Below are 19,296 nucleotides of genomic sequence, written 5' to 3'. Positions count from 1 at the left end.
TAAGAGCTTCAGCACATTGCTAAGCTAAAGGGAAATTCTCTTTGATAAAGTGGTGTTTCCAGCTTCTGGGTTTTAAAACCTAAATCTATATTCAAATCTGGCTGAAGGTGTGTTCTGGGATTTATGAAAGCCTCTTAAAGGGGTAAATTTACCAAACCGTGACAAAATCATCACAATCTTACTTTAGACATCTGAAGTGGATGAGAATTTTAAAGAGACCCTTGTTTATTTAACACTGTCCATTTCCAACTCGCGGTTTATTGGCCCCGCATTTCCGAGAAGTTATTAGACTAGAGGGCAGAGGAGAAACAGGACCTGTCTGCTCCGGGCCCCTGGATGGGGAGAAGCCCTTCTACGCCCCACGGCGCAGAAATCGGCCCCCATCAGACAGAACCCTGGACTTTTCAACGAAATGCTGCCCCCATCATCTGAGAAAACATTGCCAACCTCGACCACGGGCTAGAGGGTTTTCCCACGACGCTAGACCCCACAGCAGAAATGTCTTCCAGTCTAAAGCCTGTCACTTACATTCGTGGCGATGGCCAGCGCGTGTTTGGCTCTTTCTCCATCCCACCCCACCCCCGCTGTCCCCTAGGCTACTCCCGGGCCCTTTCCCTCCCCTATACCTACAATGTCCATTTTTCTTTTTCTCTTTTTGGTGCTGTAAACATCATTGTGATTAAACAGGGAGGAATATTGAGAACGGGGTAGCGAGAAGGCTCTGGGACGGGGATCAGGGTGAGTTTGCCCATCCTTCATCAAAAGCATCAAGGCTCTGGCCAAGCGCTCCCCACGAGCGCCTCCGACAGCCAGCGCCGAGCGGGCAGACCTCCTGGGGCATTTGTTCCCCCCCCCAATAAAGGCCTCGGGGGAGGTCGCCAGGTGTTTCAGTTCATTGGGGGCGGGGTGAGAAAAAAAGATCTGTACCCACCCCCCCACCCCCCACCCCCCGCCGCCCAGCCCGGGCCCCCAGAGAGCCGCGACTTTTGGGAACGCGACAGCCAGCGGGTCTCCTAGGACTGCAGCGGCTGCACTGGGCCCGGGAGGAGCTCCTAGGACCCCGGGCCGCTCCGGGGATTGGAAGGCCGCAGGGGCCCAAAGCTCTAGAGACACACCTGTGAGCCAGGCGGTGGCGGCTGAGCGCCCAGTCCGGGCCGGAGCCCCAGAGCGAGCCTAGCACCGCTGCCGCGCGCTCGCTGCTGATCGCGCACTCGCGTAATTCGTTAATTGCTGTAAATCCCAAGGACAGCCACATTTGATTACACATACAGTATAAGAACCGACAACAAAGCGACGAATTAATTACCAACTTCATTAACATAGGTCCCCAAATTAAAGGCAGCGAGCTATTTCTTTGGGCCCACTTGCCTTGGTGGTGGTGGTGGCGAGGGGAAGGTATTTAGGAGATTTTCTTTTTCTGCCTTAGGAGTTGTGAGGGAAAAGCTGTTTTCGGCTTAGCCCCCTTTTTCGTCCCCATTCGCATGAGCTAAGTTGTTCCACTTGTGCCCTCCACCCTCCATACTTCCACCAATCTGTTCCTACTTTTCTAGGGACTGAGATCTGCCTGAAAGCTGTCCAGTCGTTGCCCCCTGTGCCAGGAGGAAAAGTTGGGCTAGGGCTCGCCATCTCATGCTCCAGTCCCCCGGTCCGGACACTTCCCAGCCTCCGGGCTCCCCGCCCCAGGTAGGGCGGCGCCGGTCCAGTTAGCTCCAGGCCCTGCGCGTTGTGTTTGGTGGCATTTGTTCTAATTCGGAAACGCTGATCGTTCTCTGCGGAGGCCTCGCGTGTTCCCTCCCTCCCCAGTATCCTGCCAACCCCACATTCGCAGCCCAGAGGTCTCCCCAAATCAGCCCCGGGGTCAGATGTAGAGGTTCGTGTTTTTTTGCAGTCTGCCCTGGACTTCTCAACTCCTAACCTTGAATGGAGCCCGGAAGCCCCGGTCTCTTGTCCCGGACCAGGGGATGTTTATGAGGGAGCAAGGAGCAACAGAGGCAGGAGTTTTTGAAAATAGTTTGTTCTTGGACTTCTGTATCTGTCTCCTGCCTATGCGCGCGCCCACGCCCGCCTTCTTTACCCTTTCTGGCCCTCAGGGTGATCTGACCCTGTTTGATAAAGCATAGCCGCATTTATAAGCTTCAGTCTTCGACTTGCTTTCTGCCTTTGCAGACACTCCTTGCCATCCTTGAGCGCGATAATCTAGTTATTCCCCTGCCTCCACCCTTCTCCAGCCTTTCCTTAAATATTTTTTGTCTTTCCATCTTACATTCTATGGGTCTCCTTTCTTCCCTTCCCTAAAACCAAGAAAGGAAAGGAGTAGAGGAAAAGAAGGTAAGGCGAGGCCTCCCTGTCCATCATTTTAATTACACAATTAGTTCACATGCTCCGGCCAGTAATGTATATTTTAAGCGGAGCCCAGTGTCTTTCAAGAACATTCTGGTAATGTCGGAGGCCTGGTTTTGTTGCCTACTCGTCCCCCAGTGCAGCAGCGGCCTGTTTTCCTCCCCCTGTTGTGTGTTTTTATTATTTTCCCTCTGGCTTAGATGTGTCAATCATTCTCTCCCTGCCATTGGTTGGAGAGTTTGCGTCAAAAAGTTGCCAGAGAGGCGCTTTCTCAGCAAATCTCCCTGAGAGCGGAACCGACCTCAGCTCCAACTCAGCCTCCACTGTTATTAAAAATAAAAATCGCTAGAGCAGCCCTCGTCACGTCTACTTTGTATGTATCGCAGAGGGGCCCACGCGAGTTTCAAACCCTAGCCGCTTTCCTCATTTTCCGATCTTTAAAAAAAAAATTGTTGTATTTGATTTTTATGGAAGGGTGAAGACTATAAGGTGTCTAACTCCACACTTTTGATTTCTTTTAGGATAGCTGGCTATTGGGAATTTTGAAGGATAATTTGATTTTTTTTTTCTAACCTCCTATGCGGCTGTAAGGTAAGTCTCTTGTCTGTCTACATCCCTCTCTCTGTGTCCTCTGTCCGTCTACTATCCCCCCAGTGCCTCGAATAGACCGACCGATGCACCTCTGCGAATGTGGAGCTCTTTTGAAGGCTGATGTGTTTTTTTTTGTTATAAAATTTGAGGTGTAATAACGATCACTGCAAAAAAAAATTATACTCAGGAGGTGGGGGCTGGCGTGGGAGCGAGGGAGCGCTTTTCTGGGGTCGCCGCTTCTGCAAAACATTGTCGAAACCCTGAGAGTCTAATTCGGGGTGTTTTGGGGGGTGTGAGAGTTATGTCAACTCCGGTTCTGGGCTTCCCCCTAGGAGCTTCGCGTTTTGGCCCCGAGATTTGGTTGGGGTCTTTGGGATTGCTCCCAAGGACTTTTTTACCTGAGTCCGAGACAAAAAGATGTAGATGTAGATAGATACATGGATTAAAAAATAATAAAATTAAGGTAGGGTCCTCCGCGGGCCAGAGCGCCGGGCCAGAGCTCTGGGTCGCGGGTCGTGGGTCAGGCGGCCGCCGCCCGGGCCCCTGCCTGCCAGAAATGAGCCGCAAAGGAAACCAGGCGGATAACCCGAGGCGGGCGCGCGGGCCTCGCGTCTGCCCGGCGCTCCCACTCCGTCTTTTCCGGGCCTCTCCGGGAGCCTAGGGCCGCTCGCCACGGTTCGCTCTCGGTTCTCGGCCTCTTCCGAAGGCCACTAGATCTCCTTTTTCTTTTGAATCACTCCTTCCAAAAGCCCTCCTCCCCCATTGGTCGTGGTCCTGTACTCTAGTCACCAGGCCGAGCTAGCAGAGAACAGTCGTTTTGCACCGTGACTTGGTCGAGTACGGTTTCGGGCCCGCCCGGCACAGCCCTCGGAGCGCACCTGGAGCGGGCGCCAGTGGCGGTGAGGGGCCCCTGCTCTGCCCGAGCCTGCGGCGGGGCCAGGGGCAGGAATCCTTCTGTCTGAGACGGCGATGCTTCAGCTCTTCTCCCACGCGGGCAGCTGCGGGGCCCGGGGACAATGGGACGTCGTGGGCCGGGGCTGGCCGGGGTCGAGGGGCTTGCCGAGGCCTAGCCTCCGCTCTCGGGCGGCTCTCTGAGAACCAGGAGGAGGTCTCTGCCAACACCCGGCCTCGGCGACTTACCGCGCCGCCAGCTCCGAACACGTCTTCGTGTTGATAGGTTCATGTGACTCTTGAAAATCATACGTCCGATTGCGGGGCACATTCTTTTAAACCCACGTCTGCGGAGCTGACTTTTTCCTCCTTTCCAGACAGTGGGGTGCGGGGAGAGGAGGCCGAGCTGCGCGGGCCCTGGAGAGGTGGCTTACTTGGGAGGGACCAGGGAGTCCCTCCTTGACATTCTCCCTTCCATCCTAGAGCTTTGGGGATCAGAATTTCTCTACTTATCTCAGAACTTCCCCTAGTCTCCAAAAGTTATTAGCACAAGAGAGGAGTCGGGGGAGAAACTCCTCCCCCCCAAAGTAGGGTAGCAATCCAGACCTCTCAGAGCTAACACCCCGGCTTTCTCCTAATGAGAATTAATAGTCAAGGCCAATCTTTCTGGCACGTTTCTTCCTCCCTCCCTTCCTCCCTAGCGAGTGGCAGCGTTGTTGGATTCCCTAAGGCCAAAAACTTTCACTCGAGTTTGCCAGAGAGAGGCCCGAGCTGGCTGTTGGCTGCGGTGCCCACGTAGCTTTTTCTTTCTTTCCTCCTCTTGGTCGTCTCCCGAGCCGCAGGCTAGTCGCCAGTCCACGTAGTTTTGTTTCCTTTCCATCATGCAGAAAATTAATCAGCCCGGACGAGAAGCAGAGCTGAGCACGGCGGCCTGTAATTAAGGAGCGTGTGCCCCTCGGATTATCTCGTTAGTTTATCAAGAAAACATTTATTATAATTAATTCTCGGACGAGGTAATTATTATTGAGCGAGGACAGAGCAACTGGTAGATGGGCTCCTTGGAAGAAAAAAAAAAAACAAAAACCGAGAGGGGGAGATGGGGGCGGGGGAGGGCGACAGATTGCACGAATTGACCGTTAGATATAAGGCTGCGCGGGCCGGGGCGGCCAGTGGAGCGGGATCGCGGCACCAGGGCTGCGGGGCAGGGACGCCGGACCGAGCCACTGGCGCCCGGAGGTGCAGGCACTGACCGCCTACGGAGACTCGCAGCGCGGCGGCCGCCCGCTCCTTCTACGTACGAGTTCTCCAGAGGTCATCTCGTGAGCAGTCACATTGAGTCTTATATTTTTTGAAAAAGGTATTTCCTTTCCCCTCCTGGACTCTACTTAGAGAGGAGAGGAGAAAGGGGTCCTCGCAGAGCTTTGAAAGTTAGGTGGAGGGACCCATGGCCCCTTCTTTGGAAAGAGCATACCTAGGCTAGCCGTGGAGGGTACTTCTTCATTTCTTTTTCTTCTTCTTTTTAATGGGGAACCAGAAGTAAAAGTCAAAATGGTCTGCTCCGAGAATGTTAGCCATTTTGCCAGGATAAGGGCAAAGGAGATCCAAGAAGCCTCTCTGTCCTGGTGCTTTCTGTCTGTTACTGCTTTTTATGTTGGAACGCTGGACTTTATTGTATGATGTGTCAGGCCTCTCTAATTGGGTCATAGCCTTACATGTAAGAACACTTCCATTATTTCTCATGTGTACATCTGATATGAATTTGGTTTCCTCTGTAGAAGTTTAAGGCTTTCAAAGGTAGTAAGATTGTATTTTTTAAAGAGGACTCCAACTTACAGAATATTAAATTAAATAAGCACTGTCCATTTTAGAGCAGTATTATTTTTATGTTCTCCTAACAACCGTTCTCTTGAAAAGAAAACAGAAGAATAGAAAACATAAAGTGTTGGTCATGGAAGCAACTAAATTAGTTTTACTGATAATAGAAACACCAAGAAAGGTATTTATAAAATTACATTAAATTGTATTGGGGGGGGGGGCATGATTTTTGTGCTATGAATTTAAATCAGGAAGAAGTTGCAGTAACCAAGTTCCACTGGTAGAACTTTATGCCTTGATCTCTTAAGCAATGAAAATCCAGAATCCTTAAAACTTAGTCAGAAAGACCTTTCTAAAAGTAAGTGGGAAATTCTGTTAATCTTGTATCCGCCATTTTGAAGCCATCTCTCACAGTGTCAAAGTTGCAAAGTAGAGATGCTTGCAGGATAAGTGATAAGTTTAGAAAATAACAGGCCGACTGGCAAACTACCAGCCTATACTAACATCCATTTTGGATCCCATGCACTGGGGAGCCTCTGCTGAAGAAAGTAAATGACTTTTCTTTTTTCCCCTGAATGCCTTTTCTTTTAGGATTTGATTGTAGGGAACTTGAAAGGTAGAGAGAAGTTCTATTGGTTTCACAGCTTTGTGTGTTTATGTATCTCGTGGTTCAACACTAAAATGTGCAAAAGGCAGCTAAAATTAACAGGAAACTGCTGCAGTTGCTGAGGACCCAAATGTCCGAAAATTTGCCTCCCACAGGATCTGCAGGCTCCACACATCAACGTCAACATGGAGGTGGATTGCGCGACAAATGCACACCCTTTCTGCCTGCAAATGTAGGGTCCTGTCAGCATCTGACTGTTGGTATTCTAACCTGACTCCAGAATTTGTAGCAAGCCTGTGCCAATTTTGAAGACTTTTTTTTGTAGTATGTTTAGATGTTTGATGGGTGTTGATTTAAAGTTAAATACTTGTTTGTTTAGCTTTAGTTTTTCAGACACATATAATCAAGGTTCTCCAAAACCCTAATAAATCTGTTACTTACCTCAAAATCTAATTACCCAGACTACTAATTAGGTGAAAATGATTACTGGAAATGACTTCAAATGTGGGATAATAGTGGTAGAACAGCTTTCTCAAGTTTGTCGATTAGCAAGTTGGTATTTTAGATGTTAAATGCACTGACATTTTAGGTTCGAAGCCGTTGAGAGTGGTAAAAAGCTAAGATAATGAAAATCTGCCCTGGAAAGGCAGCAACAGTCTGGGAAGAGGTAGATTTCTTGAATTGTTTCTTTGTGTCTCACCAATGGGCTTTGTTATCAGCATTATTTATTTAGCCAAAGAGTTCTTTGTCTCTGCAAATGGCCCCAATCAAGTTTTGTTTGAGACAATTAGCTAGTGCCAGCCAATGAGTCCTATGCAAATGTAGGGATAGGAATGCAGTGTGTGCATTTGAAGGCGTGGGGTTTTGTTCTTGGGGGAAGGCAGATTGTAATTGCTTTCTTCGGTACTTTTTTTTTCATTTAGAGTGGGGGTGGGGAAGACAGGTTTATCAGGTCTCCGTTCCCTCTAGTTCCAGAGCAGCTGGGGAGGGGGTGTCTGTGAGTCCTTTAAAAGTCTCTGCCTTGCCTAACCCGGGCTCATTTTAAGTCAGTGGTGGAACGTGGAATAGCTGGTACCTCCGAAGCAGTAAACCAGCACCTCTGTTTGTTTGTTCTGCCCTTAGTTCCACCATCTCAAACCCACCCACCAAGGACCCTGAATCTGTCCACTCCGGACCAAGCAAGACCTTCCGGCTGGGTCTCCCCTGTTTGGGCCGATTTTGCGCCTCCAAACAACCTTAGCATGATGTCTTATCTTAAGCAACCGCCTTACGCAGTCAATGGGCTGAGTCTGACCACTTCGGGCATGGACTTGCTGCACCCCTCCGTGGGCTACCCGGGTAAGTGACCCTCGCGCCCTTCCCCGAGCCTGCCCGCGGAGACATGATGTCTCCCCAACTCCCCGTACAGAGGATGGCGGTCGCACTGCTCCCACCCCATATCCAGGCGAGGTCCCCACAGGATTTTCTTTGCAAAGCAGCAGCTTGTAGTCACCTGGATTTACCGACCCAAGAGAGAGGGCAGGGGCTGGGGGACGCGAGTAAATGGATCTGCAGTAGTTGCAGAAAATCCCTTCACTTTATTCTTATTTCCAGTGAATGGGGGACTCGCATTGGGGTGGGGTCCTTACTGTCCTTGTCTTTTGGGAGAGAAGCCCCCACCCATATCTCGATGTCCAATTCCTCTTGGAGAAGACAGGTTTTCTGTCCGTAACTCCTCACCCTCCGGCTTCGCAGTTCTCCCCTCCACGCCCAGGCTTCCCCCTCTGACCCCCAGACCCTACACCTTTAATCCCCAGAGGTGTGGCTTCCCTCAGGTGTGACTTCCTTCAGGTGTGGGTGCTTTCCTTTCCCGTCAAATCTGTTTTAAAAATCTCGTAGACGTCCGAACTATGCTCCCATTTTAAAGATGGAGGAAAAAAGGCTCTTGGAGTTCTAAAAACCATGGGAGCAGGATCGAGATACAGCCGGTCAATCCAAGCTGCCAGTCCTCGGGGATCCTTTGACTTCCAGGAAGGGCTTCCTCCTCGCCCCATGCGTTGTGGTTTGGGGTTAATTTTGGAAGGTTTTTTGCTTTTTGGTCTGGTTTGGTCTGGTCTTGCTTTTATCTCATTTGTTTTGCTAGCCTGGAAGCTACGCTGAGGTTGTAGGGATCTCCGATGTCAGGCGGAGTGGCGGGCTACTCTGGAAGAGGCAGAGTGTGTCATGGGACCCCGTGTCCGCCATGGGAGCAGAGGCAGGGGAGGGTTGGAGAGAGCATTGCCAGGTTCTGGGGTGATGAGCTGGGAAGACCAGAGGAGTGATGGGGAATGGGGAGAAAGCTGGAGCACCGCGGAGACCCCTATGACTGAGAAACTGCTCCCCCACCCTAAAGGGCCCTGGGCTTCTTGTCCCGCAGCCACCCCCCGGAAACAGCGCCGGGAAAGGACAACATTCACCCGAGCGCAGCTAGACGTGCTGGAAGCGCTGTTTGCCAAGACCCGGTACCCAGACATCTTCATGCGGGAGGAGGTGGCGCTGAAAATCAACTTGCCCGAGTCCAGGGTGCAGGTAGGGAAGCTGTAGACAGAGTCATCATTCCCGACCGTGCCACCTGTACCCACCCTCCAGCAAGGCTTATGTTGAGGACCCAGGAGAGACCTGGTTCTTGGAGAGGAACAGAGGAAGGCTTGACATTCTGGTTGGAAACACTCTTTTGGAGGCTAGTAAACTATTCTCCTAATGCCTCCTGAGTGTTCAATTTCTCTCTGCTCAGGCCCTTTTTAGCCTCCCTTTTTTTTTTTATCCCCACTCTCTGGCCCAGGTTGCAAGGTAAGTGAGGCAACTTAGCTGCAGAAATTGAAGCAAAGTCCTAGAATTCCTGGGACTCTGGTGAACTTGAGCACATTTCAAGGTGGCAAGGTAATATTTGGACTCTTCTCTTCCCCTCTGCAGCTATCCTCTTCCATTCTCATAGATTTTTAGGGGTGAAAGACGTTCAGGTCCTGGACAGTCCACATCTTTTTACAGATGAAAAAAAAAAAAAAAGAGAACAGTAAATGACTTGCTTAAGGTCATACCTCAGTTTGGTGGCAGAGCCAGCCAAGAAGCAGCTAGCTTTCTTGTCAAAGAAATTAGCACAATAATAGTGCTTTTTTTTTTTTTTTTTTGACTTCTTAGGGATTAAGTAGAATTCTGTAACTCTGGGCCAGGTAGCAGATAAAATATCTACATGATATCCCCAGTGACACCCCCTTTTCTTCAGTCTCTCAAAGCCTAAGCTTGACCCCTTAGAGTTTTCATGAGCTGGAGAAGGAAAAACCAAAAAACCCCAAACCCATTGCCTTCAAGTCATTTGGACTCATAGTGACCCTATAGTATAGAGTAGAACTGCCCCATAGAGTTTCCAGTGAGCAGCTGGCGGATTTGAACTGTCAACCTATTTGGTTAGCAGCCTTAGCACACTGTAGCAATTAACCACTGCACATTTTTTTTTCTTTCTTTTTTAATTGAACTTTAGATGAAGGTTTACAGAACAAATTAGTTTTTCATCAAACAGTACACACATTGTTGTATGACATTGGTTAACAACCCCGCGACATGTCAACACTCTCCCTTCTCAACCCTGGTAACCACTGCACTCTTAACCACTGCCTGGAGAACAAGCCCTTTTGAGAATTCTAGAAAGAACAGTTAGCACCGAAACCACATAAACACGTCTAAGATATGTTTGTGAGAGTGCCAAACATCAGTGAGAATTGCAAACCAGGGAAAAGTCTTTCACAAATTAAAATGGAAGAAGTTTTAGAGCTTGTGAGGTTTGAACCAAAGTCTTCACTAGAAAAAAAAAATGACTCTGAGTGGTTGGTGGTGTTGAGGTCAGCCTTGATGGCACCATTTACCAGTGACACCAGTACCAAGAGCTTATTCAAGAGGACAACTAACAACCTGCAGCCCTGAAAATATTGGTTTCTCTCATCAGCCCCCTCACACACTAAACACCATTCTGTTCATTCCAGAACATGAGCAGGGCTCATAAAGAGGATTTTTAAGTTGTACACAGAGGCTTAAGTTGACAAGCCAACAAACAGTACAGGAAACAAAATCTATGTGCTGAGTGGCACTACCCTTAAGGCACAGACTCCAGTCTCAGACTTTAGTAGAGAGGCCTGTCCTTGAGCTCAAAGCAGAGTACATACAGGTCACTCCACTTACCACAAAGAAGCTTTTGGCAAACAATGGCTTTCTGATCTCCTTCCTCTATAGAATCGCTCCTCTTCTCCTTAGAGCTTTCTAGGAGAGACAAGAAGTAGCGTGAAGGAACCAGCTTCCAGATTAGTGGTTGCTACCTAGAAGATGATCTGCAAACTATTTGTGTTTAAGCTCTTCTTTTTGGCATGTAACAAAATAATTGTTTTTCCACACTTCCCTTGTGTTTCCCTCCAAAGGACATAGATACATTCTGTTCCATTGTGATACTCCAGTATATTCCAATATCTAGCTGGGTCTGTGTGTATATGTGCATTAGCAATGACAAAGAAGAGATAGGAAAGTGAGGTGGAGAATTTTTAGCCACATCATTTGGGTGATTAAATTTTATTATTCTGGGCTAGGCATAGAGCAAGATCAAGGGCTTTCAGAAAGAACGTCCTCAACTTTCTTACGACTCCAGGAAAACACACACACACACACACACACACACACACACACACGTATATATATAAACCCAATATATATATATGAGTGCCATATAGTAGGTGTTCAGTGGTGGGAGAGATTGTTTGCTTAGCTCATCTGCCCATGTAGGAAAGATTTATAGTCTGGGAGCCACTCTTGTCCATGAGAAGTTATTGAAGCCACATTAAAGAAATTTTTTTTCCCTTCAAGGTATGGTTTAAGAATCGAAGAGCTAAGTGCCGCCAACAACAGCAGCAACAACAGAATGGAGGTCAAAACAAAGTAAGACCTGCCAAAAAGAAGACTTCTCCAGCTCGGGAAGTGAGTTCAGAGAGTGGAGCAAGTGGCCAATTCACTCCCCCCTCTAGCACCTCAGTCCCAGCCATTTCCAGCAGCAGTGCTCCAGTGTCTATCTGGAGCCCAGCTTCCATCTCCCCACTGTCAGATCCCTTGTCCACCTCCTCTTCCTGCATGCAGAGGTCCTATCCCATGACCTATACTCAGGCTTCAGGTTATAGTCAAGGATATGCTGGCTCAACCTCCTACTTTGGGGGCATGGACTGTGGATCTTACTTGACCCCTATGCATCACCAGCTTCCTGGACCAGGGGCCACACTCAGCCCCATGGGTACCAATGCAGTCACCAGCCATCTCAATCAATCTCCAGCTTCTCTCTCCACCCAGGGATATGGAGCTTCAAGCCTGGGTTTTAACTCAACCACTGATTGCTTGGATTACAAGGACCAAACTGCCTCCTGGAAGCTTAACTTCAATGCTGACTGCTTGGATTATAAAGATCAGACATCCTCATGGAAATTCCAGGTTTTGTGAAGACCTGTAGAACCTCTTTTTGTGGGTGATTTTTAAAAAAAAAATACTGGGCTGGACGTTCCAGTTTTAGCCAGGCATTGGTTAAAAAAGTTAGATGGGATGGTGCTCAGACTCATCTTCTGATCAAAGTTCCGGGAGGCAGAGAAGGCAAAAACGAAGGGCCTTAGGGGTCTACCAACCAGCAACCCGAAGTGGACAAACCAATCTACTTAAGATCCTGTCATAGTTTTAGATCATTGGTTTTCCTGATTCTCAAAGTGATCAAAAGTGTTCTAGCCGTGTAACCAAACACCACCAAAAATAAAATCAAACAAAGCTAAGTTGTGAGGGAAGGGAGGGGAAGGTCCCTTTGTAAACAGAGGTGTTCCAATGTTTTAGCCAATCCTTGGTTGAATCTTAGGAATGGACAATGTCTCAAGCTCATTCACGTTTCACGACCAACTGGTAGTTGCCACTGGAAAACTTTTCAGGGCTGTGTGAATTGTGCGACTGATTGTCCTAGATGCACTACTTTATTTAAAAAATAATGTTCATAAGGAGTCAATATGTAGTTTAAGAGACAATCAGTGTGTGTCTTATATAAATGGTACATCTGTGGTTTCTAATCTGTGCTAGACTTCAAAACTGTGATCTCCTGTTATTGTATGCAACCTTGAACTCCACCTCGGCAGGGGTTCTTCTGTGATTAAATAGGTTATAATTATAAGCAAAATTCAGAGCAACTGAGTACTTATCTAAAAAGATTACCTTTGGCTGGAGGTGAGCTGCACTGAAACTTTACAACAAAATATCTCTGGACAAGTAGAGTGAGAGAAGAGAAACAGAAAGGACACTAATTCATCTGTAAATTTACTGCTGGTAAACCTAGCAGTAAAGACATTGGTCAATTGCTCTGACCCTGATGAATTTATAAACTGAGATCGTTGTCGTTTATGCTTGCAGATGTTAACTGGAAAAGTTATATATGCATAAACTTTTTCTTCCTGGATTTGGCAGATATGTATAATTATATTAAAATGGTTCTAGCACAACATTGGGTCCAGTTTAATTTTATACCACTATTTATGGCTAAGAAGCCCACATTCAGCCTTTTGTTTCCCAAAAATGTTTTTCTTCAGAGATGAAATAGCAAACTTTATTTATTTTTAATTATTATGATTACCATTTTTGCTAATGTATGGCTGAGCTAGATGTGAACGACAGTGGTATACAAACTTCTTGTGACTTGCATCAGGTCTGCTCTGAAATCATTAGGCTCCAGCTCTTCTCCTTGCTTTCCCCTCGCTGCCTCAGACTCTAACAATTTCTTAGGCACTTTATTAGTATTCTTTTACATAGATCAATTTTTTTAAGAAGGAGGGGGGGAAAACTGGAATACCTCAGAGAAAATGAGAATGACAAGAATTCCTTGTTTCTATTCTCTTATTTGATGAAGAGGATTTTTTTTTTTTTTTTTTACTTCCAAAAAATCTGAGGTAAACATGAGAGGAGGTGTAATCAGAATCTGAAAGCCATTCAGGCAGAAGTGATTTCTGAACAAAAGAGTTTCAGAAAAGTTTTAAAACCTATAATTCCAGTAGTTGAACATAAGGCATCCTAGTCAGTTTTTTTTTTTTTTTAAAGCGTGCTGAGGGGAAAAAATGGGTCCCTTTTCAACTGTATCTGCATTTTGTGAGCCAATCCTCAGAAAAGACAAATGGGGTGATGACCCGGGTGCTCCCCTGACAAAAGCAATACTTAATTTCATTTTAAATCTTTTATGCTCTTAAATTGGATGAAAATTAAGTGACTCTTGATTGTAATTTTTTAAATGAAGGCTAGCAGTTGCAACCATTTTGTTTTCTGGCTATTTCATTTTCCCCTCCCTGGCTGCGCATGCTCCCTTGAGTCCTACCGAATCTTGCATAAGTAAATCGTTCCTGTTTTTACTGCTAAAGGAAATGCAGTAGTTTACACCCAACACTTGAGGTGAAACTTGGAGGAAAGGTTTCCCAGCACCTACTGATAATGCTCATCCTACAAGTGAAATTAGGCACATAGCGTCTTTGCTTTTTGTTTCCCAGGTTCGGAGTCTTAATCTCCCAGCTCTTCTCAGGCAAGAGTAAAGCAGACCCAGCTTTCCTGCAAAGTAATCAATTTTTCACACAGCCTTCAGCTTTCAGGATGCCCCACAAAGGGTTAGGAAAGATTGCCCTTTCTTTAAAAACAATAATGATGACAAACATCATCAAATACAGTTATCAGATTTTTCTCCTGAAACTTAAAAAAAAAAAAAAAAGTGGTTAGAAAGACGAAGCGCTGAGCACCCTCTGAAACTAATTTTTCCATCACTTTTGCACAACTTCGTTTAACCGAGACCACGCGGTTAAATCCCTTTAAAAAGTAGAAATGAATTCCCCCAGACCACAAGCAACGGAGGGAGAGGAAGGAGGGCGGAGAGCAAGCAGTGGTTTAAAGTCGTCCAGAGAGTTCTGATCACCGTTTCTAGTCAAGACCAGATCTAATGAAGTCAAGCTGTAATGATGATAGTTGGTCCAGAAAGGACACCGAGCTCCAAAGGTTTCAGGGAGCTCCTTCAACTGTATATCAGCAATTATCAAAAAGTGAGGCTGCCATACAATCTTTCTTTTGTAGGGCGGAGATGAGGGTGAGGGTACTTTGCTTTACAAAGATCTGTTGCCCGAACCTTTATCTTTCCCACAGGGATGCTTGGCCCTTTGTATTTCACCTTGGGAGTGTTTCTTCCCTTTCTAGATAAGAAGCGAAATTCAATCAAGTCAATTAAGTTCCAGCTTTCGAAACTTACAGGTTTTAGATAATGGTCAGTTTCCTCACTCCTCTCCCACACGGCTCCCTCTAATCTCGCCTTTCCTGAGGGTGTCCCCACCCTCAGGCCACGCTGCTGGCAGAGGACATGAGGCCCTGGGCGGGCCTGCGAGAAGCAGGCGGCCCACGGAAAGCTGGCCCTTCCCTCCGCCGGCTCCACGGCGCTATCTCTTAAGCGCTGTTTTTAAAATCTTGGCTCCCGAGTTGGAGTTGCCCGCGAAAGCACCCACACTTCTGCCCCGGGTAGCCCGCTGGGACAGGGGCCGAGCCAGCTGTCCAGGTTGGGCGGGAATTCGGGGCCGCACGCACAGCCCGCGGGCCGGGGCGGGACCGAGGTTCGCCTCGTCCCGGTTCACCTCTCGCCCCCCGCCCGGCTCCGGCCCTCTCTCCCGGTGTCTCACATTCCGGGGGGAAGCCAGGAGCTCCCCGAGCCCAGCGCACCGCCGACGGCCCAGTTCTCAGGCCTCGGGGGCTGCGGCCGGGCGCCTGGGCGGGGGCACCGTGCCGCGGAAGGTCGGGTGCCGCCGAGGGTGCGCCGCCGGCAAGGAGGGAAGCGTGGCCTCCGGGGGCTCCGCAGCCAACGAGGAATCCCCTGCCCACCCCCTGAAGCCAGGCCTCCGGCGCAACCGCAGGTCTGGGTGCCAGTTGCTGAGTCACCTCCCAGCCTGGCCCAGTTTGGGGGTCGGGCTGGTCCCGGGGTGGCCGGATCTGAGCGCGAGCCCCAGGCCTCGGCCGACGGCCCATCTGCGGGACTGCGCGCCCGGCGCCGGAGGGAGCGAAGGCCGCGCCGGAAGGAGGGGACGGTGAGCTGGGCCCACCGCGCCCGGGGAGAGGAGCCCAGGGCGGCGAAAGCGGGCCTGGCGGACTGCGACTGCTCGCCTTCCATGTCTCCCGGGAGGAAGAGCCGCAGACGGCTGCCGAGGGGACCTGCTCCCGCCTGCAAAGGGCGAGGCCGCCGCCGCCACCGCTGGGGCTCCCGCCGCGCCTGAGGCCTCCCGCGGCCCGGGCAGACGTGGCGCCGACGTGGGGCCCAGCTGGGCCTGCCCGGGGCCCCCGGGGATCCTACGGAGAAAGGCGGGGGCTTGCGCTAGTGGGTCTGAGGAGAGCTGTGTTTGGTTGTTCGACACTCGTCTGGAGGCCCCGGCACGGAGTGGAGCCTTTCGGAGGGGTGACTGGATTCGAAGCTCCTCTCGGCTCATCCCTTTTCTTCTACACCCGCTATTCCGTTTTTTAACTTCGTGCCCTGCTTTTTCTTCTCGGACCTGGAGCAGCACAGGGCAGCCCTGGAGGCCGGAGACCGGCGCTCCAAGTGGGAAGCGGCCTCTTGGGCGTCCCCGGGAGCTCCCACGAGCCAGGCCGCCTATTCTGGTTAGCTGCAGGGCATGGCCGCGGGCCTGGACCCGCCCCGCTTAACCAGAAGCGGGCGAGCCGGCGGCGGGCCCGGACTCGCACCCCGCAGGTTCAAACCCGAATCTCACACCGGGGAGAAGGTCGCTGTCATTACCCGGACAAAGCTGTAACCCAAAACCAGGCGTGCCCAAGTTAGGTGGCGGTTTGTTGCATACAGAGACGTGTTTTAATCATGCAAAAGAGAAATACACAAAGGAGTCAGAGGAGACAGGCGCATCCCACGCAAATGGAAGCTGACGTCGTAGAAAACCAGAATGGGAAAATGCAGGGCCCAGCTCAGCCGTGACCTCGGCCTGCTGCCCGCCTCCCTTTGAAACCTTTATGAAGGACAGCTATTTCTCTCCCCTCCGTGCCACTAAAGGGCCCAAGCCTCCACCACGCATCCGCATGTCCAGATCTGCGACCAGCGAGCCCTGAACTCCTGCTTTTCTCTCCTCAGCTGTCCGCGCCCTGTCCGCTGATAAAACCAGATCCCTCAGATCGACCAGTTTCCTTCCTTGGTTTAGAATGATACAAAAGACGGGGAGCCTCTAGGACTTTCCCCTGGCATGGGGGCGGGGGGTGGGGGAGGGAGGGGAAGGGCAAAATCCCAAACAAAACCCACCCCGGTGTTTTCCTATATTAGACTCTGAAACTGCACAGATTACAGGATTTGTCTCGGACAGAATTAACATTACACGTAAAACCGTAGTGCTCCTGTGTATTGAGACACGTTGCTTGGAGCATCTCTTCCAAACTGCTTGTTAATAGCAACACCAGAGTTTAAAATAAGTGGGAAAAAAATTTTTTTTGGACCTGATTAAAATGAAATCTAGGAACTATTTGGAAAGGGCAGTTCTGGTAGAAGCAGTTCGAACGAAACGGAACCGAATCGGGAAGCCGGAGGAACCGTCTGTAGGCAGACGTAGTAGGAGCAGAGGAGGAGCGAGCCACAGGTTCGAAAACTACTATGCAGCAGTCCCCCAGTCAAGGGAGGTGCCCCTAGTTCTAAAGAGAACCCGCCGCATTTCCTCTCTTGCAAGCAGTGTTTTATATTTAAAAATCCAGCCTGCTGTTGACTGCAAACAAACAATAAGCAAATTCGAATAAAGGAGCCCTACCAATTTTTACCAAGTCCTCACACACCAAGTCCAAGCCATGCGGTCAAATATAACCAAGTCCAAGCCATGCGGTCAAATATAACCAAGTCCAAGCCATGCGGTCAAATATAACTGCAGGTGCTCGGGCGGCCAGGCTATGGCCAGGGGGAGGGTCAGCTTCGAATTTTGTTTTTCTTCTCGAGGGAAAGTCCAACAGCGTGAGGTCTCTGGCTCCCTTTTCTTCCTTAATCTCCCCCACCCTTTACCTTCAAGTCGTAGTGGAAACATGGTATTTTGAGAAAACAAAAAAAGAAACTCACAGCAAATGTAATGGTTAGTGGCCAAAGTTTGAACTGACTTCTATATCAGCACCATAAGGGGAAAAAAGTGCCCACGAATCAGACGGAGTCCTCTGCCACCTCTCTGGTGTCCCTGTCTCCGTTTGCCCAGCGCGGGGGTTGGGAAGGGGACCTTTCGGATTAAGGATTTCTCTTAGTCTTCTCGACATCACTAGGAGACATTTTAAGGCGAGAGCTTCTTTTAAAAATTAGATGCCAATTACTAACAGCCTTAGGACAGCTCCTCACTCCCCCTCCCCGTCCGTCCTTGAAGGGACCAGCAAATTCCGCCTTTGGGGGCCAGAGGAACAGCAGCTACTGTGCTCCGCGGGCCTCCTTCTTCAGGTGCCGGTCCCTCAGGTTCCAGAGGTAAAGGCCCGAAAGCGCCCTTTAGAGATACCTGCTAGGGTGGGGTGCAGAATCTCCCTTGCGTCCTGCCCCCAACCTCCCAGCTGGGATCTCCGGAGGCCTCGGGCTACACTGAAGCCAGAAAACCACTCATGGAAGCCTCGAGTTGTTAAAATCTGTTTCTGGAACCAATAGTGCGTTTTCAGCTCATGGGCCATTAATAAAAATCTCCTTAACATTCAAATGGCTCTGAAATGCGTTGATAGCGGATTACTGGGGCTAATGGACGTCGTTTGCGATAACGTGGTCCCTGAGTAGCGCGGTCTGGAGTGGGTGTCTGACCGCAGCTACCTGATTATCAGCTTACAGCCAAACCACTTTTTAGCCGCGATGCTCTGAAGAAGAGGCGTCCTTTCCGGCTGCAGAACCCAAGAACTGTGCTCTCCATTTAACCAGATTTAACCGCTGCATAGTATTCCGGAAAGGGGGGGGGGACGGCCAATAGACTTAAGGTCACCTTCAGGCGTGAGGGTCACCAGCCACTGCTTCTCCCCTCTCGGTCTCAGTGGCGCGATGCCCGACGGGCTGTGGCCCCGGCAGGTCGAGTCCCTTGTCCCGGTTGCCGGGGTGGCCTGGAGATCCTGGGCTCTCCCGCGGGGTTTCCGCGCCTCCCGGCCTCGGGCCACCTCCCAGCGCGGCCAGTGAAGCAGCTGGGTCACGGCGCCAGGGAGGGAGCCGGTTCCGGGGTTTCCCCGAAAAAACGCGGCAAGAGCACCTTGTTCCCCTTCTCCACCCCACCGCTCATCCAAATAGTGCACAAAAGTAAGCCGCAGACCCCGAGAGCGGGGCCTTCCGGAGCTACAAGGAACAACCGGCCTCGCCCGGGGCCTCCTTCCCTCGCGCCGTGTCCTCGGGCCAGCATCATGGGGACAGGTGGCAGAACCGGCCGCAAGTGGCCGCGAGGGGCATCGGACAGCTCGCCCGGGCGCAGGCGCAGATTTGGGACCCCGAGGCTCCACTGCCTTCGCGGCCGCACGTGGCTGCACGTGGCCGGGCCTCCTGGGCCCCTGCGGAGCGGCGGGCTGGGACAGCCCCGGCGTGGTGGCTCGGGAAGGCCGGGCGCTAGCGCGCCGTGCGCCCGCGCTCGGGTGCGGGGAGACCCGGGGAATCCGTGGCCCGAGTGCTCCTCCTCCTCCTCGGTGCGCTTTCGTGGTATTGAGGATCGGTAGGCGGTGAGTGTGGGGGTAACGGTGCCGGAGGCCACGATGCCCCCTCGGTCAGGGCCGACGTGGGCGCTCCTCCCGTCCCCTGGCCCGCACCCCGCGGCGGTGGCCACTGGCTGGGCCAACTCCAAGGGCCAAACTCTCTCTCCGTGCTCGGTGGGGTGAAAAGACCCGGGAACTGGCACGGGCTTGGCCTGAGAGCTCGAGACGTGCGTGGCTTGACCTCTGCGCCCAGGAATGGAGTGCGCCGGGGCCGCGGGGCATGGCTGGCTCTGACCTGGGTTTCTCGCTGATGGGCGCCCACCGGGGCACCCGGGGCCTGGGTGACCGGCTGGTGGTGGCTT

At 50.7% G+C, this 19,296-nt stretch overlaps 1 protein-coding gene across 2 annotated transcripts; it reads left to right on the top strand.

Annotated features, from left to right (window-relative positions):
• Window positions 1-7,313: 7,313 nt before the first annotated feature.
• OTX2 (orthodenticle homeobox 2) lies at window positions 7,314-11,728 on the top strand. 2 transcript variants are annotated; one of them, XM_023546627.2, is made up of 3 exons: window positions 7,314-7,582; window positions 8,640-8,791; window positions 11,108-11,728. In XM_023546627.2, the coding sequence occupies exons 1-3, from the start codon at window positions 7,486-7,488 to the stop codon at window positions 11,726-11,728; spliced, it is 870 nt and encodes a 289-aa protein (XP_023402395.1). In that variant the 5' UTR covers window positions 7,314-7,485. The 2 variants fall into 2 exon arrangements, with proteins under 2 accessions (XP_023402395.1, XP_023402394.1); XM_023546626.2 differs by having other exon boundaries at window positions 8,616-8,791.
• The last annotated feature ends 7,568 nt before the right edge of the window (window positions 11,729-19,296 follow it).

This window comes from Loxodonta africana, chromosome 10 (genome assembly GCF_030014295.1).
Source record: "Loxodonta africana isolate mLoxAfr1 chromosome 10, mLoxAfr1.hap2, whole genome shotgun sequence".
Taxonomy (NCBI): domain Eukaryota; kingdom Metazoa; phylum Chordata; class Mammalia; order Proboscidea; family Elephantidae; genus Loxodonta; species Loxodonta africana.
This window is presented reverse-complemented; position numbering and strand designations above follow the sequence as displayed.

Coding starts and splice junctions, on each gene's coding strand:
- OTX2 (XM_023546626.2), top strand. CDS start 7,486: ATGATGTCTTATCTTAAGCAACCGCCTTACGCAGTCAATGGGCTGAGT. Junction 7,583..8,615: donor CCCCTCCGTGGGCTACCCGG/GTAAGTGACCCT, acceptor CCCACCCTAAAG/GGCCCTGGGCTTCTTGTCCC. Junction 8,792..11,107: donor TGCCCGAGTCCAGGGTGCAG/GTAGGGAAGCTG, acceptor TTTCCCTTCAAG/GTATGGTTTAAGAATCGAAG.